Source organism: Melopsittacus undulatus, chromosome 6 (assembly GCF_012275295.1).
Source record: "Melopsittacus undulatus isolate bMelUnd1 chromosome 6, bMelUnd1.mat.Z, whole genome shotgun sequence".
Lineage (NCBI taxonomy): Eukaryota > Metazoa > Chordata > Aves > Psittaciformes > Psittaculidae > Melopsittacus > Melopsittacus undulatus.
Window position 1 is genome coordinate 10,467,260 of NC_047532.1, and position 27,528 is coordinate 10,494,787.

Consider the following 27,528-nt stretch of genomic DNA (forward strand, 5'->3'; position numbering starts at 1 on the left):
CAACAGCAAATGCATGTACAGAAACGTTATTCTGAACTGCATTTAAAGCAAGAAGGTAGAGGGTTCTCCCCCCCCAAGCACAAAAACATACCTGAATATGTTAATTTGAGCTCTTTAATGTATATACAAATGTTTTAGACCAATCACAATTTCATTGAGTATATACCGTATTTACAAAAATTACAATAATTTAGTCAAACAGTAAACCTGAACATTGATAACCTCTGTCACTACCAGATATGACAAGAATTTTTATCGTTAGTTAACTATTTTGATATACGTACATCCTAATACTTTCATGCATCCATAAAAACATTAGGGATGGAAGTAATCAAAGCTTAAGTGGGGTAGGGTTTCTTTTGGTAGATAAACTTTAATGATGGACTTGTGTTTTGTGAGTTCTGTGCCATGACCAACTTGATACAAAGCTAATGTAGTTTTCATCATTAAAAAAGGACGTTATAGTAATGAGATCCTTTTTATTAGATAGGCATAGGTCACAATATCTACAAATGTGAATGAGAAACAATAAACCAACAAATCACAGGAACATGATTCACATTCCAGTTATCTCTTTAAATAAGACAAGCACATACTGGATCAAAACATTAATAAATAACATCCAGTTTGTTACTATTATCTTAAGGTCTTTTATATAAAAGGAGACCTATGTGTTGGTTTCACATTTTCCGTTAATGGTAGTAAATAATGGACCAATACAACAAAAGGATGGAGTTTTATACAGAAAGCAATGTACTTTGACACACTCTTTGCAGTAAGTTTTGCCACTTGAAAACAGAAGTGCAACAACAAGTGGATTGTCTTTAAAAACCAAAAGCTTTAACAACTCACATCAGATGGCAACCTGTTCCTTAAGCAGGAAATACAGATTATTTCCTGCCCATCTTCTGAATATACCTGCCCTTTCAAAGCTCAAATACAGATACAACATGTTGGTAAATAAACTGCTAGCTCTTCTACAAAAGGGGAATGCCAAAATTTGGGGTGAAGAGTGTAACTTTCTGTTTAGCTAGGAAAGATGCTTCAGCTTTAGCATCAGATATATTTTCTTGTGATATTATTGCTTTGGTCCAATATAAACTTTTAAGAGAACCAATTTGCACTGTGTTTACCTCAAAAATCAGACCTGGTCCACAGATATCTACAGGACAGCTTGTACACCATGATCTGAAAAGTGAAGTTGCAACAGACTGCATCCTTGCCAAGAGCCTTGGCCACATGCTCTGGAGCTGATAAAGGCATAAAGGTGATACAAATGGGCTGGAAAAAGCCTTCTGAATCCTCAGGAGGGGAAGTGTGACCTATAGGCTGGGAAGTTCCTAGAACTGTGCAGCAGAGTTTTAGTTTGGTATTTCTTTTGTTTGATGGTTCCAAGCTACTGATGAGAACTTCATGGGAAATGCAGTACATGCTTATTCCTCACTTTTACAGATGTGGATTCAACCTTTCCCGTGTCAGAGGATTCACCCCCTAAACCTGCTGTCTGACAAATGAACAAGGTACTGTTTAACATCAACTACTTGCTGTTTAACAGACACTTGCTCCATAATGCTGAGGAATTTCTTCTGCACATTTCACTGCTGGTTTGTGAGGTGAAGTACAATATTAATGTAAAGCAGCAGTCAGGGGGACTGATCTAACCCAGGATTCACCTTTGTCTCTACTCAGGCATACAACACTATATGGATAATTAAGCAGCAAATTGTGACAGTCAGAAGTGTGCCTAAACCACATCTGTACACTTACAGTTGATAAAGTCTGATCCAAACCTAGGATGGAAGTACATTGAAGCTTAGGCTTCACCACCAGTTGTTGAACTTAACTGAAGTGTTGCCATATCACAAAGAAAAAAGTAGGAAATTCAGCAGCTACACTGTGCTGGAGACAGAACAATTCTGCCTTATCCCAGAATGTGTTCTGTCTCACATCACTTGAATCCAAAGGAAAAGAGAAAAAGTTACAAGAAACTGTAACCCCGTGGCTCTCCTAGGGCAAGCCAGGTGGCTAGAGTTCCTCTGAGCTCAGGATTCTTGGTACAAACATAAGGAAACCTTCCTCTTGTTCTTCATGGTAAGTATTAAGCTCTTAGTGCTCTGAAACTTCCGAGTTTCCAGCCAGAGTTTGGTTGATCTGTGACATTTGTGACAAGAGACTATATAAGCACTAGCACAGGTCTGTGTGGAGACTGAGAAAGTACCTAATACAAGGGTTTTTGTCCTTGGTTTTCAAATTCTGACCAGGCATCATTTAGCTCCATAAATATCATCTTTGCATATTGTTCATATGGCTGCCCAGTAGCCTGGAATGAAAGCAGAAAGAGGGATATATCACATCTACCAAATCAGACTACAGAAAGTTGACATTTGAGCAGCAAGATTCTCAAGCAGTCATCAGTTACTTTCCACAAGTGGTTTTCACTTTGACAACAATAAGCTACCATTGAGGGCTACTTGTTCTCCTTGTTTACAGCTTAATTTCTTGGTTCTTCAGCTCCTCGGAGCTGACAACCCCCAAGCATGATAAAGCACTGCATTCCTGAGGCAAACCAGTTCAACCTGGGCTCTGCAGGAGGCATTTTACCTGCACTGAAGGGAAAAAGCTGCAACCTGACAACAGTTCCTTGATAAAAGCAGTGTTCCTGCAAGCCTCTGGGCAGCCCCCAGCCTTGCCCACTGTCCTCAAACCCTCAGAACCTCCATTTCCTCAGAAGTGGAAGCCTCATCATCACCACAGGGTTTGCAGATGGCATCACTGCAATCTGGTTGGCAAGTGTAAGCAGCAAGGCCACCAGCCATGGGCTGGGTAATCAGATAACCCAACTCTTCCATTTTAGGCATTTGATTTTAAGACCCCTGTCTTTTCATATGTCTTTATCACACCCTCATTTCCTTGATCAAGTGCTGTATTACGGGCTATTGCTCATCAACAGTATGGCTTATAGTCAAAGTGAGGGTGACAAAAGCTGAAGATCTAAATCTCTGTTGCTTGGAGCAGCACATGCCAAGCACAGTCTTGGGGCTGGAAGTGGTTATGATCCTCACCTGTCAGAAACTGGCAAAAATCTTGAACTACTACTACTACTACTACTACTTTCTATAGAGCTGTTTGCACAGATAAATTAAGCAATCACATTAAACTCTGCAATTAAGACAACAGTCACAATATCTGATCAATGCAAGAGCAGGAAAATCTTACCTTGTCAGGATGAACGACAAGCACTGCCCTCCGGTAGACCTTCTTCACTTGCTCCGGCGTGACCAGATCTGCCATACTAACAGGTTTCCATTTGGTTTCTCCTGCCCATAAGACTGTATGCATTGTGGACAGCAGAGCTCTTATATTTCTCTCCTTCCCCTCAATCCATTCTAAGATCTGGAGAGAAATGTGATTCTTAATTATGCCTTACACATTTGAGTAGGACAAAAGTTTCTTCATTTGAACAGCAATGACTCCAAGGGGCATCTTATGTTTCTTTCCAAGCTTTAGAAAACCTTTGGAAGATATCTGTCAGTCTCTACTTTGTCATTCAACTAGTTAAGACACACCTTAAGCAACATCTCTGCTACAAATACCACGTTTCCAACCTTTATGAATAGTCAAAAGATAAATGAAATGTCTAACTGTGTGGCTCTTCAGCAAGCTTGATTGCACACCCACAGTAAGCTCAACTCGAACTCTGCTGTGGATTTGTAACTCCTCAGTTAAGTTCTTCTAAAGACTCACATTGAAGACTGGCTTCAATACAATCCCTTTTGAGCTCTAAGTCAGAAGCTTCAAGTCTTCACATGCCTATTTGGTACCTGCAATCCAGCAGTCAAGTAAAGCAATAGGTAGTCACTTTCCTACATGATGTAGTCCCCCTTTGTGGTTGCCATCTTAGCCAATGGCTGGAGAAGGAGAGGAGGAGAGGAAAGTAAATGGGAAAACCAAAGAGTAAATAAATTTAACAGTTCCAGGCTGAACTGAAGTGATTCTATGAAACAAAATGCATCAGAGCAAAGGGAATTATATAGGAAAGGGAAAACCAGCTGGGTGCTTCAGTGATTCAGCAGCTTGCTGGAGGGAAAATGCTGCACACATTAAGTAGCACCACATGAACTGCTGAAGTTGTACTGCCCACTCAATGGCCTGACAGCTGCCCACTTGGTTACAAGAGGCTGACATTCATGTTCAGCATGGATGCTGGCACAAAATTTCTAAAGGATAAAACCTTTCCATGAGGTTAAAACTTAAAACATTCATTCATTCTGTTCTGTGGAAGTTGGCTTGGCTTTTGCTTGGGCTTTTCCTCTCCATTCTGTATCCTTATGTAATTATAATTCCTGGTTTCATACTTCAGACATCAAGCAGGACAGAATAAATCTCCTTCCCTTCATAACAGATCTATAGCTTGGCAATTTATTGAGGAGAGAAAAGAGAATTCCAAAGCAGGCAAGATTAATGAGATGGAGGATTAGTTCAATTAGCTGTGCCTGCTAATCAGGGCTGGAGTGCTGCAGAAGACCAGCAGCACTGACAGCAACACTGGGCAAGCCATGGTTTGCCGCAGTCTGGATTAGGACAGAAAAGTGACCTTGGAGTTTTAAATCTATTCCAAAGGATGTTCACATCTCCAGGGAAAGCATCAGAAATACATGAACAAACAGCAGCAAGTTCTTGCTTTCTGCCCCAAAGTAATCACGTAGTGGGGAGAACATCCTTCATTTCACCAAAACCAGGACTGGCAGAGATGGTCCCTGCTCTTTTATCTGATTTATTTGTGAGAAGCTATCTCACAAGAGAGTTTGTAAAAACATACCTCTTTTTCTAAGTAGCATCTCTCGTTCTGATGAGATAGGGGAGATTCTTCCAGACACCTCCCAAAACCTGCAGTTTCTGCCTTTGTCTTTCTGATCACACTAGGTCATTGCTGTCTGGCACGCACATGAGGAGGACAGCAGTGTATGATGCTATTAAGTGTATTAGATAGCTCCTTTATGGAAAGCAAGCATGAGAGATAGCACATGGTCCTTGGGATACAGCAATACTGTGGAAGCTGCACACTGAAGTACTCAAACAGTACTTATTTAATTGCACACCTAGAGTAAGCTCAACTAGAACTCTGCTGTGGAGGTGTATCTTTTGAGTTAAGGATCATTGTCACAATGATCTAAGAGATGTGCTTAGCTACACAATGTGCAGGATGGCTGGTGCTAACTGTCCCCTCCACCTTTCAAGCAACCTCCAGCATGATGAGAACAAAAGACATATTAAATGACTTGTAAGAGCATAAATAAGACTATTCCTTACTTTTAGTTTTTCCGGGTCCATCTCCTTAGCCATTTCTTCTTTCCTCATCTCTGCTATTGTTTTGGGGCCCTTCTTGTCCTTGTGAGCATTAAACCCTTGACCAGATAATAGATCTTCAAAATCTGCAGACACTTTTGGTTTTGCATCTTGAAAAGCAAAACAATTTGAAGGTGTTATCACAATACAGTTCATTTAACACTGCTTTTCTATCTAAAGCCACCCCCCAAGACTTAATACTATAACAACCTCCCAGTGCTAACAAGTGTGCAAGAGACCTAAAGGTTAATGTTACTTTTGAACTATTATTCATAGAATTATAGAATCCCAGAATGGTTTGGATTGGGAAGGACCTTAAGGCTCATCCAGTTCCAACCCCCTGACATGGGCAGGGACACCTTCCACTAGAGCAGGTTGCTCCAAGGCCCCTCCAACCTGGCCTTGAACACTGCCAGGGATGTGAATCCCATTTGGAACAGGGAATGTTGTAAATATTAGCATACTTTAGAGTATACAACAGTAGAACTGGGGTTGAACTTTATATATAATCAAATGATCAGCATGACTTAGGTGCTCAGACCCTGACCTGTTAAAGTGTTTAGCATTAAAGCAGTATTAGAAGGAGGCAATCTTTCAGATGCTGATCCCTGAGGAGCTTACCAACGTTAGCAGGTCCTTTCCCACGTTCATTTTGTGCCCCTGGCATTGCTGAGAAGCTCACATTATAATTGGGTTTGTTCTGGGGGGAAGCATGAGGCATGCTCGGCTGTGCCTTGGGCGGTGCCTGCTGCCAGCCATATCCGGCTCCTTGCTGCCAGCCACTGCCACCCATGGGCTGGGGAGAGGGTTTCTGCGGTGACGGGGGGAATCCTCCACCCATGCCCGTCGGTGTGGTTGGTTTGCTGGCAAATGAAGGGCCACCTGCAGAGTACAGGGAAAGGAGTGACAATGGGCATCGGTACACAGGATACTGACTGGCCTGAAAGGGGAACCTCAACAAAATCCTCCATGCAACTGGCTTCTGCTATGTGCAGCCAGCTGGGAATCCAAGTTGCTGTGGCTGTACCCTGGTACAGGGTAATGTTAGTTTTGAACTATTATTCATAAAATTATAGAACCCCAGACTGGTTTGTGTTGGAAGAAACCTTAAAGCTCCTCCAGCTCCAACCCCTGCTACAGGCAGGGACCCCTTCCACTGGAGCAGCTTGCTCCAAGCCCCTGTGTCCAATCTGGCCTTGAACACTGCCAGGGATGGGGCAGCCACAGCTTCTCTGGGCACCCTGTGCCAGCGCCTCAGCACCCTCACAGGGAAGAGCTTCTGCCTAAGAGCTCAGCTCAGTCTCCCCTGTTCTGGCAGCTTCAAGCCATTCCCCTTGGCCTGTCCCTACAGGCACTTGTCCCAAGCCCCTCTCCAGCTTTTCTGCAGCCCCTTTAGGCACTGGAGCTGCTCTCAGCTCTCCCCTTCAGGAGCCTTCTCTTGTCCAGGCTGCCCCAGCCCAGCTCTCTCAGCCTGGCTCCAGAGCAGAGCTGCTCCAGCCCTCGCAGCATCTCCATGGCCTCCTCTGGCCTCGCTCCAACAGCTCCACGTCCCTCTTGTGCTGCTGCCCCAGAGCTGGATCAGGGCTGCAGGGGGGGTCTCCCCAGAGCACAGCAGAGGGGCAGAATCCCCTCCCTGAGCTGCTTCTCACACTCTGGGGGTGCAGCCCAGCACACGGGGGAGTTCTGGGCTCAAGCGCACACTGAAGCCAGGTCACTGACATGGTCTCTTTATCCTGTGCTGATGTAAAGCTAACATTTCAGCACCTCATTACTTTAGGGGATGCTCCTCTGGCTTAGTTTGTGGTGGGAATCATGCAGTCTTAATGTTTTATTACTTGTGACTAACATTCACATTCAACTTTGAGCTCTAAAACATGTCATGGAAACTGGATGAAGTGCTCTTGACTTAGGCATGAACAACACAAAAATGTGGTTAAATATCCTGTGGATGCCAACTCATTTGTTTTTAAACTCCCTAACTTTGCTAGAGAACACATATTTTAAAAGCACCTCAATGGCTCCGACATAGGTCTTGGCTGACTTTTTATTTTGCTCCTGCAGAGCAGCTTGTGTTCCAGCAGAGGGAACTGGGAAACCTAATTCCAGAACCATGCTGGTACTGACGCAAAGGGGAAAACAAACATCGGATAAAACCACAGTGGCTCACAAATTGCTGAGGGTAGGGTCAAAAGGAAGAAAAAATCTATTTATCAGAGATGCTGAGATGTTGGGTTTTAAGGAAAACTTCAATAATTTCTCAGAACTGCCTTTTTAACACTGGGGTTGAGGATTTGCTGATCATTTTGTGCCAGAAAACAAGGAGAAGATGCTTGCCTAAGCAGCCAAGCACACAGTCTTCTGTAGTCAGGTACAAAGGAAATGGGGTCAGACTCCATTAAGAATAAGAGGCAGATTAGTGAGGTTCTCTGATTATCTCACAAAGGCCAAAAATGAATCAAGTCTAGAAGGAGACAATTCCTCAAGGACCCCAGTGGCTTTGAAGAGCTAAAGTTCCCTCCCAGGCACTGTTCCAAGGTGTGCAGCAACAGTTCTCCAGTTAAACACACAACATCCTTAGCCAGAGACTGTTTAGACTTAGCAGACAGAGGTTAAGCTTTACAGTTGATATTGTCTGCTGAGGTCCCAGTAGGTTACTGAGAGGTTTTTTGGTGGTGGATCAGTAAAATCATAGATCTGTGAGAGCTTACCGAGAATCAAGCAGGAGGGAAAGCCTTAAAGCAGCATGGGTGTCTAGGTTAGTTGAGAGGACCCACAGAGCTCTTTGCCACACACCCCAAGCTGTTCATCCTATTTCTTCAAAAATAGAGCTGGTGATTTCTTATTTAGTTTTAAATAGGAGTGCAAACCTGCTAAACTTGCTCCAAGAGTCCCCAGATCAGCAAACGGATCCAGTGTTTGGGGTTTAGGCTGATGGGTGGGAGTGCTGTGGAGGGATCCCGTAGGACTGGTGGCAGCTGACTTGCTTCCCATTCCTAGACCACCTTAAAGGGAAAAAATGCATATATAGAAGAAAAAATAACTCAGTTTTTACCCCTATTTTACTCCTATTTTACATGACTGCAGCTCAGCCACATGTTAGAAGATTGCTGTTAAAATTAAGCTTACTATTGTCATGTTTCTAAGCAGTCTCAACTCAGCGTTGTTCCAGACTAGTTGCACACCCACTTACAATTAGGCTCAGCAACAAGAATGTTCCCTCGACTGTCTGCAGTGACAGGGTAATTATGACAAATTAGTGTATTTCAAGAATCAGGAGCCTTGGGGAAGCAACTTTTAGTAGGACATACATATTCTCCCAAGACTAGAAAGAATCATGCTATTATTTAATGGCATCCCAGGAACGCATTAGCACGTCCCAGGTCCTTCTCATTGCTCTACACTGGAATGAAACACACCTACGTACACCCTCACCAAGCACTTGTCCTCTTTCAGGCCTTGGTTTCTTGAGGAAAGAAACACAGATTTTCTTGGGAACAGAAAGAATTTAGTAGTTTTTAGCCAAATCCTCACCTGGATGACTGGAAGACCAGGACAACAGGTTGAGATAAGACTGAAACTGTGACTGGAGTCATGTTGTATTAGTCAAAGTGCTAAGCAGTGGAAAGAGGGGACCTATTCTGTGCAGTCACCGGTTTTCCCTCTGCCCATCTTCTCTCAGGGCTCCTTAAAGGTTTTTTGTTAAACACCCTGAATTTTTAGGATACATACCTGGTTTGCTAGGCCAATCCCAACCACTGGAAACATCTGGTTGTATGGAAACTGTTGGTGTGCTAGAAGCTAAGCAGAATGAATACACATAAGTATCTCGAAGTAGTACAGCAAAACCAACACAACCCAGTGTCCATGAAGAGCATGGGGCAAGGAGCAGGAGAGACAATATTATGGCCATCTACCATTTAGTCATTAGAAGTTAACTTCTCCCCCATATGGGCATTACAAATTTAATGGGGTTTTATTGATCTTATATTGTACAGAGGTAAGTAGGGAAGGACACAGATTTACAGCATTCATTTTATGATAGCTTTGACCAAAGGCTTCATATATTCATTTATAAAAACCTTATCACCAGAATACCACACAGGGTTTTGTGTTTGAGAATACATCTCAACCCAAGGAAATATGCTACACATAAAGGGCAAGGATGGAGAAAAAGCAAAGCAGCCCACACAGATGTAAACCAGAAAGAACACACACAGTCCTTCTTTTAACCCCATATCAAATAAAGCTTGTACATCCATGCAGCTCACCAAGCTGGCTTTTCATTATCCACATATACTAGCACTGTAATTGAACACTGTAATTGACCTCATCACACTAGGATACCACTTTAAATTCCTTTCATTAGTGCAGCCAGCTCCAATTGTGACCCAAACATATTCACAGAGTTAATATCCAATACCCGAGTCTGGCAAAGCAAGGATGTGAGCAGTGCCAGCAGCATGCCAGTTCCCTCCTGTGTCATTTTGGCTTTCCAACAAGACTGTTGCACTCAAGGGACATGTGTTAAATGATCAGACAGCAAATTCATAACCAAATGTGTTTCAGAGAAGGTTATAACATTAAGTTTTGGCACAGGAGGAGAAGGACACAACTAAAGAACATTTCAAACCAAGAGAAGGAAAACATCCAATAAAGAAATAAAAAATCCTCCTCTTCAAATAAGTATCAAATTCAACTGTGAATTTGGCTGGGGTTGCTATCAGATCTAAAGAAAACAGATGCCTGTATCTAAATTCACCAAAGGATGTGTGTTTTCTCTAGCAGGCTTAATATGCCATGCTCTATTTAGCACAATTAATGGTAGTTTGGTTCAAATGAAACCTTATAACCACAGGAATATGCAGGCAGACATTCTCCATCATCTCTTTTTTCATGTATACAAATAGCTTATTAATTAAGACTTGAGTGAAACTAGTCTCATCCTACCACACTTTAAGTTATGAATATGCTTTAAGTCTGGAGACAAAAAAAGCTCTTTCCTGTTTAGTGGGGTTTCTGTGGTTTAGAGGCATTTTATGGTAAGCGTCCATCTGTACTTAATGGCTCCATCACTGTTTAAAAGCAGCATTTCCCATTTATTTAAACACACTACAAGAGCCTCACTTTCTTACCCATATGAAAGGGATCGCTGTGCACAGTTGGTGAAGGACTTCTTGTGGCTTGAAGGAAAGGATCACCAGGAACAGCTGATGAACCAAGGAAGGAACCCAGGAGGTCTGGACCAGTTTGCTTAGGGCTGCTTCCAAACGGATCAAAGGCAGTGGCTGTGAAAGCATGTTTGAGAAAACGAAATCATTAACTCGTATAATGAATGAGCTTCAGGGAAAAGACACTGGTGTGTGGAGAAGAAAACCTAATGCCTGTAGACACCAAGGAGGAGACAGCAGGAGAGCAACTGGAAAGTATCGGGAGCCCAGCCAAATTCATGGGGACCTAGAGAGCTGCATGACTTGGTCACAGCAACACATCTGTTGATCCCATCTGTCTTTTCCAAAGGGAGGAGCTGAATTTCAGAGGGGTCAAAGCAAATATTTAGATACTTAGACACTGCATCTAAGTTTCAACTTGCTCATACTGCCAGTATGTAAACGGATGGTGAGGGACAGCCCAGAGCTTGGAGTTTGTGCCCTGATGTAATTTCTGCTTCCTCTCAAGAGCTGAACACAGCCCAAGATGATTTGAGGCTGTCGGAGCTTACACATGTCAAGGGTAAAAGGATCATCTTTTAGAAACAGCTTTAGAAAATACTTGGTATCACTTGTTACAAAAATCCAGCTCCTTCTCAAAGTCTTTTCATCAATTTGTTTAGTGTCTTTCATACAGAAATAAACCACCACCAACAGAAGAAACTCCTGTGAAGTCACTCAAATTCCTACTTGCCAACTATTAAAGAATATCCTGAACAGAGATGCAATGTATGCTACTGCAAGAAGGACACAATCCTGGGAAGCTATGCATATGCTATTAATGCTGTTTATTACTCATTACTTATATCATCCATTGTTTAGGATACTTAATTACTAGTCTTCACTTATCTAGCAAGCTTTCATTCTTGCTTTCCTGGGTTGGGACAAAGCCAGGACAAAGCTGTGTGAAACTTTCCCTTTCCTTCCAAGCACCAGTCTAGCTCTGCAAAGCTCAACAGCAATATCCAGAAGTCTCTTCCCAATACTGTTGCTGCATCTCTGTCTTGTCTATCTCTCAGACTGAGCATACAACTGCCACAGCATGAACCTTCTCTATATACAAGTGGCTCAATTTCTCCCACTGAAATCTGTATACTTCTCCCCTTCTCCTGTCTCCAGTCCTCAGTGTTCATCTCTTCCTTCACAAGTCTCACTACAAGTAGATTATAATTGCTCCTGTCCCTTTCGCTTTGCTAAAGACCGCAGACAAACCTCCCCAAGCTTGTGGGGTTTTTAATTCTCTGATCTTATTTTCCTTTCCAACCCTAACTATTCTATGATTCTGTGACTCAAGAAGAGTCATCAGAAGCTGGCTGATGGCCACCCTGTGGCAGGTGCTACTGGTGTCAGCCCCAGGGGAATCTGAGCAACTTGGACTGGGCTCTTCACCTGCTCACTTACCACTGGTTTTCACTTGCTCTCCTATATTCACTTAACTCCCCCCTCCCAAATCCCTCTTTCTAATATCTATTCAACCACTCTTCTGCCAGCCTGATCTCCATCTGTCTTTGAGGAAACAAAAGACTTTCTCACATTGCCATGGTCTGCAGAAAGACCAGAAACAGCAAAACTGTGTAGCCTTATTTCAGAGCCTGGGATCAGTATCACAGCTCCAAACCCCCTAAAGTTAAAATCAAATTCAAACTACTATAGGTCTACCCAAAACCTAAGAGGCTTTTCTGGTTTTGAGTCATATATTCTCATCATATGCATTATTGGACACACAGTGAAAGCAAAATATGATCTCTGATAACTGATGCCAGTGTAAGGAGCAGCCAAACACTTGGGTGAGCTCCAGCAGACACGTATGGAACAAAATAGAGAATGTGCTTTGTATTCTTGACTGTGAAGATGCACCAGCTCTCCTGTCACAGAGCAGAGGCGCTGGCTGGGCTCCTAGGATCCCTCACAGCTCTTGTTTTCATGTCATGAGTGTACCAAGAGGAATCCAACAGCCCAGAGCACATCACCCAGGTGGGATTCCCAAAGCACATGCCCCATGTCACCCACTAGGAATAGCCACTATTACCTTCTCCTACCCTTGGGGACGGGGATGGGGATGCTGAAGCTGCGGAACGCCGAGGAGTTGACTGCACAGATCCAGGCCCCCCCACGTGGAAGACCTCCTCAGCAGCAGGTTGTCCACTTTGGCTCTGGGAACTTGCCCCACCAACCCCAAACAAATCATTCAGCAAGTCCGAGTTAGAGGGGGCAGCTGTCGGCTGTGAGGGAAAGCTCTTGCTCATAGGGCTGCCATCCAGGCCCAGCAGGTCCACGTCTTCAGGGGGAGGCGGTGCTGGAGGTTCTTGCTGCTTTTTGCTGTGTTTTGGTGTCCCATGAGGCTTGTCACCGCTGGCATTACTGTGCTGACTGGAAAGGGACAAGAGTTCATCATCTGACTGCTCGCTTTCCTCGTGCACCAGCGCTGCTCGATCCTCTGAGGTGGGGTGAGAGCTGCTTTTGTCTGATTTCTGATCTAAAGAATGGTTGAAAATATAATGAGGTAGCTGTTAGTGCTGTCATTGCAAAGGTCCCATGAAAAACAACTTGCAAGCAGAGCACAGAGCTACTGACAATATCATAGCAGCCTTTTGCTAGATCTTAAAATGAGAGTCCTTTGCAAAGATTAAAGTCTTTCCTGGTTTGTACTGTAAGGAGCCAGCTTTAGTGGTCAGGAAACAGAGACAGATTAATTGACTCTCCTCTAGCCTGAAGAGTCAGCAAGTGTAATGCCCAGAGATACAAACTGAATGAGTTTCTGGGACAGGACCAAGCATCCAGCATAAATCTCCAGCCATGCCTTAAAATCCAGGCAAAACAAGGCTCACTGTAAGGGTGTAGTGACATAAATCACCCTCCTAGCTGTGCCCACAAGGATCTCTCACACCAGGTTCCTACCTAATGTAATCTTCATAATGTTCCTACCTAATGTAGCACTGACACTGGAGGAGGAATGCTGCATTTGGCAGTGCTATTTTCAAGGTGCTCAGCATTATTAAATGTTCTTGGTGCCACATTCTACTAGCATTACATATAAAGTGCAATATTAGGAAAAAGCAGCTTAAAGATCGGTTTAGCATCAAAAGAGGCTTCAGGCAAAGCTTTACAATAGAACTATATCAATAATTGACATATACAGGACAAGCAGGCAATGATTGAAGAGGACACTGCAAGAAATTCATTCCCACTCAATTGCAACACAAGGGTGTGACTAGCACTACACCATGATCTAATAGGAAAGAAATGCTACAATCAGATCCTCCAGCCTCACTCTGTGCTCCAGGGAGGGGGGGGAATAAGTTGTTTATCTCGTTTGAAGCAGATTTTGCTTTGAAGCCCAAGTGTGCATACCTTGCCAGCTGAGAGATGAGAAGAATGCACTCTGTCCAACGTTTCTTATGTTATCCTGGGGTGAATCAGTGGGGCCTCTACCTGCAGCACAGAGTACCAAATAAATCAAATCAAGCAAAGCAAAGTTCAGCATGCAGGGAAGCGTTGAAATAGAATAAACCTATGCAGCTCTTACCTGCCAAAGCAAGAGTGTCCTGATGCTCCTGATGAGAGGAGAAGAGAATGGTTGGATTGATGTCTTTCGTGGTGAAGTTCTCCCAGGGGGGAGTTAATTCGGTTTGTCTGTCTGTAGACTGTATTTCTATGTCCAGTATAACATGAAAGAGCTGAGGATATTTGTCTGGAGAGTCACAAGCATCCAGTTCAGGCCTAAATGGAGACAAGAGTTGTACAGTTAAAAAGGAAAGGCTATTTCTGTATGGCTATATAAAGTCTTTCCATATATGCATGAACATAGACTTTTCACATTTCGTCGGTGAATATTCTCCATTAGACTTCATTGGGCTTTCATGCTTCAGGTTTTGATTAATGTTCAGCTTAAAATACTCACTTGGTGAATTTTAGTGTGGTTGTTCCCAGGGCTATGAATCCAGTATGAAATTGAATTTGGAATATCTGTGTATTGGTCATCTGCAAAACAACATAGAGCACCAGACTGAACAAAGGCTTCAATTCATGAAATTCAGATAGTTTATAGAAGATACAGACAGTTAAGCCTACCTTACTACCAGTTACTACATAGACTAATCATAGCTTCCACAAGCTAACTCATTCTGCTTGTTCAACAGAAAGCAGAGTTTTTCCTTCTCAAACCCAAATGTTTCCATCTGCCTTAAACCTTGCTTCTGCTGCTTCCATAACACCAGAATGCTTTCACAGCCTTCAGGAATATGCCTTCTTTCCCTGCTTGTCTGTATTTCTGGGATCTACTTGACACTTAAGCAGCTAAATAAGACCAGTTTCTGTTTCCACTGACAAAACTCGGTTCTGCCCTCACATTTTGTGCTTGAAGTCACTGCAAATTAAACAGATTATTTCACCAAGTGAGTCACCCCTCCTCACTGCACAGGTTAATGGAGCAACTTAGTGTGTGACAACTGCGGATGCAGTTTTTGCAGGTCCAGGTTTTCTAGTCTGCATTTCCCCATTCCTTTTCCACAATTACAAGAGCCAGAGAACAGCATGTTAAGGTCCATCTCAAAGCCTAGAACAGCACAGACCAATACACGTTTTCACTTCCAGCAGTGCTACTGTATTATGTGAAGGAGAGACTGGGGTGTGCTCACTCCAGAACTCCACTGCTCTCACTTCCCACTTTCTCCCATTTCTTTGATCTACCACAATGAAGAGGCTTTTTTGGCTACAAAGAGGGTGGCTGTCTGACCAGCCTGCAGCTTAAAGGGTCTTTCCTATCCCCGTGTCTTCTACATGAGCTGTAATGATCCTACATCCTATCAGTAGACACCATTTCCATAAAGAGATACTGGAGGCATCATGGAATTCTTCATATGCAGTTCTGTGTTTTCACTTTGGACTGCTCAAATTTGTGTCTACTGTCAAGTAAGGCAACTTTCATCACAAGTGCCACATGCATCTTTAGCCCCCATATTTAGCTATCTCTTAGCTACATTGCCTCTACCATGCAAGAGAAGATGAACTCCTACTTTTGCTTGAAGGCGGCCCCCAATGGTTGATCTCATATGATAGACAGAAACAACAACATCTCCATGGACAGTGGCTCCCAGTGGAATGAGGACTTTCCCTTCTTGCACACGGTATTCCCTTTGAGGGGAAGAGAAGGAAATCCACAGTTAAGCTCCCTTCCACAATGCCTGGAATTAACACCTGGCAACAGTGTCAACATAAAAGCTATCACCTCCTTCTGACCATGGCGCATGCAGTGCCCTGCTTAGTGTTAGTTGAAACAGAATCATTTAACAGGGGAAATCAACACAGCACTGAACTATCCCTATGAAGATATCCCACCATAGGACAGCGTCAGGTTCACTCTGGTAGTTTATTTCATTCAATTCACTGAATTGAATGAAACAATATTTACCCTCCTTCATTTATCAGGCAGTCTGGCAATGACTGCAGCAAAGCCATAAGACATGACAGCAAAAACAAAGCCTCCTGGAATTAAGCTCCTAAGGATGGTAGGAGATCACAGCAACTCACTTCATTCTTTCATACTCCTGGGAAGTGGTAAGGATCCTGGTTTCTCCACTGAGAATGTCACAGAAGGGCCGGCAGCCGTTCCGTTGCTTGTTGAAACAGGGGACCGGACTGAGGGTGACCGACTTGATAGTAAGTGGTTTGCAGTGAGGAATGACGGGCTTGTCTGCTATGAGATCACAAATGTACCCTATGTATCTGCAGACAGAGAAAACTATTACTGAGACCTCCATCCCAGGTGACCAGTGTTCATTCTGTACTTGAAATCTACCTTGAAATCCAGTGGAAGTGTGACCCTCATAGTTCCATAACTGGAGTTTCCATGGACTCAACAAAACCTGTGCTTCTATTTCTGTTTAATTCCAAGAACTGGAGCTCAGGAGGAAGGAAGTTGGCCTTTAGCTCTGAGCTGAAGTTCATTTCTCCTCACCTTTTAGGAGAGAAGGTGCTGAGCAATGGGTTTTTCTGGTTTACCAGTAGAAGTTTGCCTTCTATTGTATATGCCCACAGCCAATAAATTACTCTGTTAGCCATGTACTGAAGGATCATTATTACATACATAACACTATGTCTTCGGTTTGCTCTGACAGGCAGCTTTCCCTCTATTTAATGGATATTGTAAAGAAGACAGGTTTACAGTGTAAACTCCTATGAGGATGAAGCTGACGTTGGGAGAGGGATTCACTATAGGTTTGTCAGCTTCCCTGAACTGCTGAGCAAAGCTATTGCAGTGCTTGATTTTGTTTGTTCCGTTACTGTTATATCAATGGAAGTGGCCACAAACATTAGTTAAGACCTGTCAGAGCTAAGTACCATGGCTAATGCATTAGGTCTGCTCATGCTGCAATAGGAATCCTGGAGTTCTCAGTCACCAGTGCCAGTGCCTCCAGGTTGGTCTGGGTGTACAGACTGGGGCAGGCAGCATATACACCCTGCAGGTCATATGCATTATTCTATATAATAACAGAATAATTCAGGTTGGAAGAGACCTGTGAAGATCACCTGGGCCAGCTCTGCTCAGAGCAGGATCAACTTCAAAGCTGTATCTCAGAACTGGACCGTGCTGCTGGAGGTGATACCCAGCCAAGGACCTCCAAGGACAGAGATCCCACTGTCATTCTGGACAAGCTTTTCCAGCCCCTGGTTGCCACCTTACCACTGATTTCTGGGGAACAAAGTGAAATCTGAATGCCTATCCCAGCCTAGGACTGGGAACACATTGCCAGAACACAGACACATACTTGGGCAGTTTTCAGTGTGAGGGATATAGCTCTCTTGCATAGCACTTAACCAGTATACACTACCTCCTGTGAGATGGCCACAGTACAATTCCAGGTCTCTTTGTGTTCAGCAACTGCATAGCAGGGCCTGGATTAGAGAAGAGGTGACAGAAACAGAACATCGCACTGACCAGAACTGCTGATGCTGCTCGGCCGTCCTGTTAAGGAAAGGGCAGGGGGAGGAAAACGTCAAAGACATCCTTCAAATTACAACAGAACACTCTCTACTCTTCCTTAAAGCACATTAAATGATTTCCCCAGTCTAAGACTGGGATCACAAGATGAGGAATTTTCAGTGCTGTTATTTAATGCACAGGATTACAGTGAGTGGCACCAGCCTGGATCAAAGGTAAGAGAATACCCAGTAAACAGCCAAAGACTTGTTTTGAAAGGCCAGAAATACATTTTTATCTACAAACGTTGGTGTTTCATGGCTGCTCCCAAGCTGCAATACTATAATTATTCAGACATAGGCCTGGAATGACCACAGGGGTCAGAGCACACCCATCCCATGGCTGCAGGCCGCTGTCTAATAGGAATTTAACCTGGAAGAGATCGCTAACAGAAAAATCCAGCCCAAGGCTCCCTCACCTGAACACCTCCACAGCCCTCAGCCTCCAGCTTGCTCCTGAACAAGTCTGTGATTTCTTTAATGTGATGACGGGGGAAAGTGTGTTTGCTGAGGCAGATTGATAGACCAAAGATACAGCAAGAGCAGGAGAGAATCAAAGTACCCCCAGTGCCCTGAGTCCTGCTATACCAAGGGACATAGGCAGTGATGAGCCATATGGACCATACCCCAGCTCTGGGCAAGCCAAACAAAGAGAAAAAGCCCTCTCACCAGCTTCCACCAAAACCCTGGTCTGATGCCTGCTTAGTTTCAGATGCACATTCATGGCAATGGCTTATTTCAGCCACCTTTGAGGCACTCCAGATATAACATGGGATTTACCACAGCAGAGCTGACCCAGACCCCAGTAACCTGCTGAGCCTGAGCACATGCTCAAAGTTAACAGGGTTTAGCCTCTACCAATTGCTTCTAAAAAGCTCTCTCAGGTTCATATAAACTAAGTGGCTTCTTCAGGCTTCTGAGGAAGTGTCAAAGAGGACTCTCTGTCCTTTACAGCATTATCCTGATCTTCATTGCTCAAAGGGCACTAAAAGAATTGATTCTTGAGCTGCATTTCCAGGAATGAGGCATCAAATGCATCTTCATCTCTTTTGGAATGGAATTCACATCCCATAGCCACTGGCTGTGCTATGCAAGGCAGAAATGCCAGACTCTAGTTTGGGATCAGTCATTCCCTCTGTTCCTTCCAATTTACATTGATCAGCAATGACAGCCTCCTGGATTTAATTTAGGCTCCAGGAACAAAGCAGAACTTCCCTTTTGGGCATTACTGTCAATCTTCAAGGTAGCATAGAGTACATTACATGTTAGTCACACAGAATTGCACCACTCATGCATCCCATCTACACATTGCCCAGTACTGAGTGATCTTTATGGGGGGGATATAGAAACCATGTCAGCTGTGGTGCAGAAGGAGGAGCAGAAGGCTACTGGACTTCTTCAGCCAGGCCTGACAAATAGAGATCACAAGAGACTTCAGCAATCTCAGCTTCCCAGTTTGACAGAATTCCCAGCTACGCTTTTTCTTCCTAAATTCCATCAGTAACCTTCAGTCCAGAGGCTGCATTTTGTGACTGCTCACAATAAAGTGTAAAGCCACAGCAGGCTGACAGCTCTTATGGTCGGCTCTTCCATGAAGCTCGAACCTTTTTACTACTCATCACTTCTAGTAGCTCGCTCCTGGAATGACTGTGACCTCTCTTGCTTTGCATTCCTGCTTCTCTTTAGTGTTGGGTCTTCCAGCTTAGCTATGTAGCTGCACATGGAAGATTATGTCCCTTAATGTAGTAGTACCTTTTACTGCATTTCTTTTTCTTTTAGAAAGTCACCATCAGAGTCACACAGACTCCAGACCTGCAACATGCAATATGACTTATAGGTCTAAAAATGTGGTTATTTTCAGGTGTACTTACCATGCAGTGGATGACACACACGTTTTTGGGGTTCTGCTGTAGCCAGTTGTGCATGTTCTTACAGACAGCATAGAGGTTGTGCAGACTGGGCGCTTGCCGCACTGGCCAGCTACATTCAGATACCTACAGGAATCACAGCATGAACAAAAGATGCTCTCCCTAAGAGCATGAAGCAAGGCATGCTTTGCTTTTACAGTGCTTTCTGCCAAGAAACATACTTCTCTTTTACAGTCTATGTGCTGGAAAACTACTTCATTTTTTCCCATGCATAATTCTGCTCCGTGACTTCCACGGCAAACAAAGAAGCCTCACTTAATAACATGATATTGATGTATTGTCACTGAGAACACACTTGTAAAATCTACATTCCAAGTCAGATTGTCTTGAGGGGCTTTCATAACACTCCAGCCTTGCAGCAGCGCATCGATTTCTGCTCCGAAGCCTTTGTACAGCTTGTACCTAAGAACTATGGCTGTTTTTCAAAGGATACTGAGCATCTGTTGTTGCCAGTCATTTGGTGTCAGAGGATTTTCAAGCCCTATTTGACAGATATTAGACTGATGAAAGGGAAGCTTCTGTCCCATAAAATACCATATCTGAGTAAGTAGAGTTAATATATGAAAAAAAACTGATTACTTTGAGCTGAAACCCACAAATCCTAAAGTGCCTGGTCACTAATAAAGTGTCTCGTTACTAATAAAACCCTAACAGTCTAGTTACTATTCATCAGTGTGCTGGTTTTGACTCATAGCACTTATCTCAAGAACAGCCCTTGCAGCCTCAAACAGCACATCAACATCAAATGGCCTTCCACTGACATCTGTTTCATCCGATTTTAATTGAAATATCTTTTTTTTCTTAAAGGCATTTCTGGCTAGAAGACATTCAAAGGAGAAACATCACGGAACTTGTTCTCAGGCAAGGAATTGGATCTCTCTCAGCCGATGTTTGGGTCGTGTTTAATAAGACCTGGGGGCAGGAAGAAGGTGATTTGCCCAGATGTCCCTAAATAGCTATATGGATTTCCGTACCTGACTGTTTCATCTCTCAGAGGAAGGAAGTGCTCCAGGTTTCCTAAAACTTCTACTCAAGGTTCTCTTGCACATACACCTGCACAGCATCTCACAGCAGAAACAGGAATCCCGACTCAAACCAGAGATCAACCAAGCTGTGTTGTCTCAAACAACAGCTCCAATGACAACCAGAGAATACAGGAACAAAGCAAGCAGACAGCACTGCCTAACCCAGCACATCCATCCCCCCCCCCCCCCCCCCCCCCCCGTCAGCCCATTTTAGCTGGAGAAGCTCTGCTTAGTATTTGGGAGACTCTTGTCTAGCCTAATGTCTAAATAGTTATTTGCCTACTTGCTTTTTTAGACTCAGGAAAGTTTCTGGTCTCCACAATACACTGAAATGTAGCTGCTCGGTAGCTTCTAAAACACTCAACAAGCACACAAGTCAAACCATACCCAAGCTCTGGAAGGCATTCCCTATTTACCCTCTCTATATTACTGTACTCATCCCTCATCTTCTCCTGTCCAAAGAGCTGTGTTTTATATCATTCTTTCTGTTGAACACACTTGATTTCCCCTTGCTTTCACCTTGTCTGTGCATTTTCAGGCTGAAGAGGCACAAATCACCCTAAGGTTCACTAAGGGGTAACCCCCAGCACAGGAACAGCCAGAGTTAGCTGTCTGTTCCACAGATCTGACAGGGCATGCACTGCTGCAGATCTGAGTTACAGACTGACCATAAACAGTTATTCAATTCTTCAACAGAACCAGAATAAATTACATTATCACACCAGTTATTTTACATCAGGCACAAGATTCACTTGCAATTAGATCACTAAACCACAACTTAGATTCCAAGTGGCTCCTAGAATTAATATGACCAGTGACCCTTTCACTGATGATCTTCTGAACAGATATGACAGTACACTATAAAGCATCTGGAAGAGCCATTATCTCTTACCAAGTAAATAATATATATTTACCAACAGCCCATAATTACATATTTTCTTTGCCTATAATTACCCATCTGATTGCTGGTTCACAATTAGGAAATTAAATACACACTATGTAGCACAGCATATATTTCAAACAAAACCTCACCACCACTCATGAATCACAGAATCCCAGACTCATTTGTCCTGGAAGGGACCTTAAAGCTCCCCCAGCTCCAACCTCTGCCATGGGCAGGGACCCCTTCCACTGGAGCAGGTTGCTCCAAGCCCCTGTGTCCAACCTGGCCTTGAGCACTGCCAGGGATGGGGCAGCCACAGCTTCTCTGGGCACCCTGTGCCAGCGCCTCAGCACCCTCACAGGGAAGAGCTTCTGCCTAAGAGCTCAGCTCAGTCTCCCCTGTTCTGGCAGGTTCAAGCCATTCCCCTTGGCCTGTCCCTACAGGCCCTGTCCCAAGCCCCTCTCCAGGTTTCTTTCCTGCAGCCCCTTTAGGCACTGGAGCTGCTCTCAGCTCTCCCCTTCAGGAGCCTTCTCTTGTCCAGGCTGCCCCAGCCCAGCTCTCTCAGCCTGGCTCCAGAGCAGAGCTGCTCCAGCCCTCGCAGCAGCTCCATGGCCTCCTCTGGACTCACTGCAACAAGTTGAAAGAAACCTTACAGGAAAGTAACAGGAATTCTCCTAGAGCTTTGGAAATAAGCAACCAATGCCTGTTTTATTACTTTAGCAGTAGGGCAGCAACAGCCAAGAATGTGACCCATGAGGGAATTTGAAGTTTGGTTTTGTTTAACATTATATTTGAGTTCTGTGGTTTCAAACTGCTCACACTTCATCAAGCAGACAAGACCTCTCCTCTCCTGCTGGGAGGCAAGGCAGGGAGGAGAACAGAGAACAACCAGATTGCAGTAGCAGGTTTAGTGTTCATAGTCCACTCTTCTCCTCAATAAGCTGGGCAACTGGGGCTTTACGACCTGCTCAGCCACATCTGGGCAGGAAAACAGCCCATCAGAACATTAATTCATCTCCCTCCTGTGCCACTATGCAGCAAAGTGACCTACCTGCATCACAGAAAAGTTTGGGTTGGAAGGGACCTTAACGTTCATCCAGTTCCAAGCCCCTGCCATGGGCAGGGACACCTTCCACTAGAGCAGCTTGCTCAATGCCCCATCAAATTAAAAAGCCTTTCACTTCAAAGAACAAGTGTGTATCTTAAAACTTCAGCTCAGCTGGCATCCTCATCCATAGCAGAAAACCCTCTGCACAGGATCTCACCTCCTTCACAGCCCATTAGTATTTTTTCCAATATAGATGAAGTTCAAACTCATATTTATAATTGTTTCATGCTTCATCTCATGTACTGCATTGGGCACATTTCATTTTCCTGAGAAATACTTGGAGCCAGTACTTCCTAGCCTATAACCTGAAAGTACAATACTTTATTAAGAGATGCATCATTTGCCTTCTGTGTGTGTCAAGGCAATAACTTACAGAGCACCTCATCATGCTTTGAGAGCAACACACAAAGTCATCTGTTAAGCTGTTGGGTAGGGCAGGAGATAAAGCACAGGGGATGGAAGACTTATGGCCACGTCAAGCAATACACCAACAGATGTTTAATGCTGGGCTTTCAAAACTAGATCTGTCTTCCTCCTCCCAACAACAGCAACACACCAGACCTAAGTGAGACTCAAGATTCAAAGCCCTTGATACCTCTTAATCACCCTTTCCTGTTCATTTCTTCATATTTGAAGTCATGGCTGGTTACTGACTGCCACTGAGAAATTAGCTTCAAGTGTGAGTAAGTGATTTCTGGTGATCAGAGCAGTTGCTGAAGATAGATACAGATATACCTCAAATTACAGTTACATTAGGCTTGTGCTGCATGAGAGTCGCTTACCCTGACTGAGGGTTAAGCCTGGAAACTGCAGTTGCCTTTTTCTGTTGAAGGCAATAAGAAATCAAAGGGAGGAACCATCATTCCCTTGTGGGAGAGGGAAAGAACAGGAAGTTGTCTGAAAGATTAGATCTAATCTTGCCTTTCACCAGCAGTATTTCATAGGGATCTCCTCTAAAAGCCATTAATGAACCAGAGCCTTGCAGTGCTCCCATATGCTCTTCTGGTTTTAGAGAAAGAAACTAGGGCAGAGTATGGAGGTGGGTTCTGAAATCATACATTAGTGGAAGAGCCAAAATGCCTTAGATCCAGTTTCCAGCCCTGTGCTTTGCCTGCTCAGGGCTCCTTCTTGATTAAAGCACAGCTGAAGGATTGCTCAACATGAAAATAATCTACTTTCTTTTATTGGTACTTTCCTTCAAAGCTCTTTCATTTGACTCCTGATTCCTCTGCAGCAGGTTCTAACATTTATGTAGGAGCCAAGAGGCAGCACAGCTTCCACCTAGTGCAATGCCACTTACTCTCACAGGCTCCTAACACAAGCAACATGCCCTGAATTTTCAGGCTCTTTAATCCCTGAGATCCCAGATATCAGCAAAACCACAGCAAGCACCACATCATACAATTCCCTTTTCATTTTGCCATGTTAGGACAGACCTGGTGCCCCTTTTCCTAAGTGCTGTCACCCCTGCTCATGTTAACCCCTCAGAAGACACTCACCCGGTTGTGGAACTTGGCACTGCGATAATACTTGGGTGACAAGTTGAAGACGGTGTAATGGTCAGGATGTCTGGAATCCAGAAACGTCCGGACATCTTCAATGTGGTTCCTGAATCCCAGCTCAACGCCTTCAGCCGGAAAAGACATCACTGGAAAGGTAGGGAGAAGCCAGGCTGAGCATGCACCAGAAGGTGCTTATGGACTTCTGAACCCTGGAATACTACAAGTTGTATTTATCCACTAAGCAGTACTTACCTATGATTCTCGAGGTAATGTATGAAATATCTAGCTCCCCCTTGGTGTAACTGAAACAAGACAAAGTAGGAGAAAGATGTTATGCTCATATTTACACAAGACAGCACATTACAGGAACCACAAGAGTGTTTTCCCACAAAGATCTACTTATGACACAAGGAAAGAATGATCTTAAACCTGATTCTTTCTTCTTTGTCATTATTCCTTAAGCAGCAAATAGCTTCATGCAGACAGTGACCCAGCCTTCCCTGCAACACACACAATTAACTGGCTGCAGAAGCTGCACAAAAGGTCCCTTTTCCCCTTTGTCATTAAGTTCCAGTGTCAGTTTTCAGGAGAAATCTCTAGGAGTTTGCCACTTTGCAGATGCCTCAAAGCCACATGGGTCTTGTATGCATTAAGTTCCTTTAATTTATTGTAGCCCCTACCCCTCAGGGGCAAGTAGGGTGCCAAGAACAGGGAATGATGCCAGCAGAGGTAAATCAAAGCACCTCAGCTCTTACTGCAATTCAGAAGGTGGCTTTAGTGAAAGCAATGGCTGCATCAGCAAGCAGAGCCCCCTTGCACAGCAAAGGGAGGGCACAGAACGTGAGCCAATTCCCAGTGACAAAAGATTCAAGTGGTAGTTGTGAATAGATACACCCCATAGAGGGTCACTGAAGGAATAGGAGACCAAGTGCTCCACATTCACCTGGGGGGGGGGGGGGGGCTTTTCCAGATTTCAAGATGTTGATGCTCATTTACTATGAAACTTAGATACTTTGGTTTCTCTGCTTCCTTGAGGCCAAATTCAAACAATGAGACGGAATCAAAGAAGTCACTTGTGATTTTCACCTCCTTCCTTCATAATGGTAGCGAAGCTGTGTTGTGCCAGCTCAGACTGGCACTGTGCAGCTAGAGGTTTTACCTGCATTAGGCAGCTCAAGCTGTACTGTACCTGGCAACAGACTGCATGACCTTTGAAGATGTATCTTTCAGGGTATCCTTCAGGTTATCCTTCAAGTTGCTGAAGAGTCTCCCTGCTCCTCCTTTGACCATATCTAGCAAGCCTCCCCCATAGCTGGACTCCATGTCTGGTGATGAGGCACCTTCAAGGACAACAAAACCAAAGCCAACATCACTTATTTGCAAGAAACCCACAGAGCCAACACTGCTCTGTCCAGACCAAACATATTCACATAGGGCAAATAAGTTTTACTTAAAGTCATCATTTTCCAGAGATGAGAGAAGGCCCATCCTTGCCAGATGGGCTCAGAAATCACCATCAACTCACAGCATTGCACATATGTTGACTACTTAGTAACAGTGTAATATGGACAACCACCATACATCTCCCTCACCCCTCATCCCAACCAGAAGCAAGACCAGCTCTTTGACACACAGATGATTTGCTAATCACAACGAAGACCAAACCAACAACCACCCCCACAGGGGTAAAAAAGAGGCACTAGACTATATGACAGCTCTTGAATGTCATCATCACAGCTGCCACTTGACTGCAGCTAGATAACTGAAGATTGTCTTATGAATATCCATTTCTATGGCTGTAAGAGAAGTAATCGGAGGGATTTCAGGTCACTTGAGAGCTCAGATTTTCTTGAGTGAAAGAAGACAAAAGTTTGGGGTCTGGCATGAAAAGGAAGTTCAGGAATTAAACATTCCAGCAGAGAACCAGAACCTTTTTTGATACTCCTTTGTCTGCAGCCTTAGTACAGGACTTAGGGAATTGCTAAGGCTAAAGCAGAGCAGGGCTGACCTCCTTGGTAAGCTTTTCTTTTCACAGCTTGAAGTGACACAAAGCTGCAAAGTCAACAGGACACTACCACAGACCAAGAGCCATTTCAAGTGTTCTTTTGGTGGGCTGTGATATGTGATACACCTCAGGTGTTTGCATTTTGCAATTACAGTAACTATTCCACTGTCTTCAGCAAGAACTGATTTTTGCAGCCTTCCATGTTACAGCAGTGCTGTGTTAATAGCATCATTCTTAGAACAGTACAAGTACAATAAATTGGATGTAGACTTCAGTAAATGTGATTTTTTTAAAGCAGAGAGCCATTTTATCTAGTAAAACTCTATTTTAATTGCTGATTAGCTACAAACTAAGCTCCTGACTACTTAAAAATGGTTTTCTGTTCACTAGGCCTCAACTGTTTTGATGTTAGCAAGCTTTAAAGTAATTACCATTTAGTAGTTAATTATACATTTGTTATCTCATTATGTGAGATCAGTCAGCAGATCCACATCCTATAGCACAGCAAATGAAGCAACAAACAACCTATGTAAATGCATGTAACACTCCCAGGTAGCTCCATAACTGAGGTGGCATCTACTGAGAGTTGCCTTTCCCAGAGCACCCAGCAATTCCAAGAACATTTGTTGGGCTGTAGAGCCATGGGACAGCTGCTTTGGAAAAGGAACATGTTGGCCATTATTACTCACTCTGGTGCCCAGAAATAGGGAAGATTTAGCATGGTTAATGTAGGCTGGGGCATTGCTAGTGCTTGTTATATAAAGAGACCTTACAGCTATCACTTCTCTGGTCTACAGCATGTCCCTAAGTGGTGTTAGATACACACTATTGAAATATCATAGAAACATAGAATCATAGAATAGTTAGGGTTGGAAAGGACCTTGAGATCATTCAGTTCCAACCCCCTGCCATGGGCAGGGACACCTCAAACTAAACCATATCACCCAAGGCTCTGTCCAACCTGGCCTTGAACACTGCCAGGAATGAAGCATTCACAACCTCCCTGGGCAACCCATTCCAGTGCCTCACCACCCTCACAGGAAAGAATTTCTTCCTTATATCCAATCTAAACCTCCCCTGTTTCGGTTTCAACCCATTACCCCTTCTCCTATCACTACAGTCCCTAATGAATACTCCCTCCCCAGCATCCTTGTAGGCCCCCTTCAGATACCAGAGGCTGTTATGAGGTCTCCACGCAGCCTTCTCTTCTCCAGGCTGAACAGCCCCAACTTTCTCAGCCTGTTTTCATATGGGAGCTGCTCCAGCCCCTGATCAGCCTCATGGCCTCCTCTGGACTTGCTCTAACAGTACCATGTCCTTTCTATGTTGAGGACACCAGAACTGCACACAGTGCTCCAGGTGAGGTCTCACATAATCATCACTGTCAGAAGAAATATTCTAGAGGCATTCAGACTATTAAGAAGCAGGTTGGACAGGGCTTGGAGCAACCTACTCTAGTGGAAGGTGTCCCTGGCATTGGAACTGGATGAGCTTCCAGGTCCCTTCCAACACAAGCCAGGCTGGGATTCCATGATGCTCTGAAAAA

The 27,528-nt window shown here is 44.0% G+C and overlaps 1 protein-coding gene across 1 annotated transcript in view; it reads right to left on the minus strand.

The window, feature by feature from the left end:
- Nucleotides 1–98: 98 nt before the first annotated feature.
- Nucleotides 99–27,528, minus strand: part of DNAJC6 (DnaJ heat shock protein family (Hsp40) member C6) — a 39,019-nt gene continuing 11,589 nt past the window's right edge. The window contains exons 2-19 of the mRNA XM_031050900.2: nucleotides 25,167–25,317; nucleotides 24,230–24,279; nucleotides 23,975–24,123; nucleotides 19,403–19,525; nucleotides 17,384–17,517; nucleotides 16,083–16,277; nucleotides 15,569–15,686; nucleotides 14,455–14,534; nucleotides 14,080–14,273; nucleotides 13,905–13,985; nucleotides 12,583–13,029; nucleotides 10,479–10,631; nucleotides 9,076–9,144; nucleotides 8,214–8,348; nucleotides 5,968–6,228; nucleotides 5,311–5,456; nucleotides 3,217–3,393; nucleotides 99–2,320 (exon numbers count right to left, since the gene is read on the minus strand). Coding sequence (XP_030906760.2) covers nucleotides 2,219–2,320; nucleotides 3,217–3,393; nucleotides 5,311–5,456; nucleotides 5,968–6,228; nucleotides 8,214–8,348; nucleotides 9,076–9,144; nucleotides 10,479–10,631; nucleotides 12,583–13,029; nucleotides 13,905–13,985; nucleotides 14,080–14,273; nucleotides 14,455–14,534; nucleotides 15,569–15,686; nucleotides 16,083–16,277; nucleotides 17,384–17,517; nucleotides 19,403–19,525; nucleotides 23,975–24,123; nucleotides 24,230–24,279; nucleotides 25,167–25,317 — 2,765 coding nt within the window. The 3' untranslated portion in view covers nucleotides 99–2,218. The remainder of the gene's footprint in view (nucleotides 2,321–3,216; nucleotides 3,394–5,310; nucleotides 5,457–5,967; nucleotides 6,229–8,213; nucleotides 8,349–9,075; nucleotides 9,145–10,478; nucleotides 10,632–12,582; nucleotides 13,030–13,904; nucleotides 13,986–14,079; nucleotides 14,274–14,454; nucleotides 14,535–15,568; nucleotides 15,687–16,082; nucleotides 16,278–17,383; nucleotides 17,518–19,402; nucleotides 19,526–23,974; nucleotides 24,124–24,229; nucleotides 24,280–25,166; nucleotides 25,318–27,528) is intronic.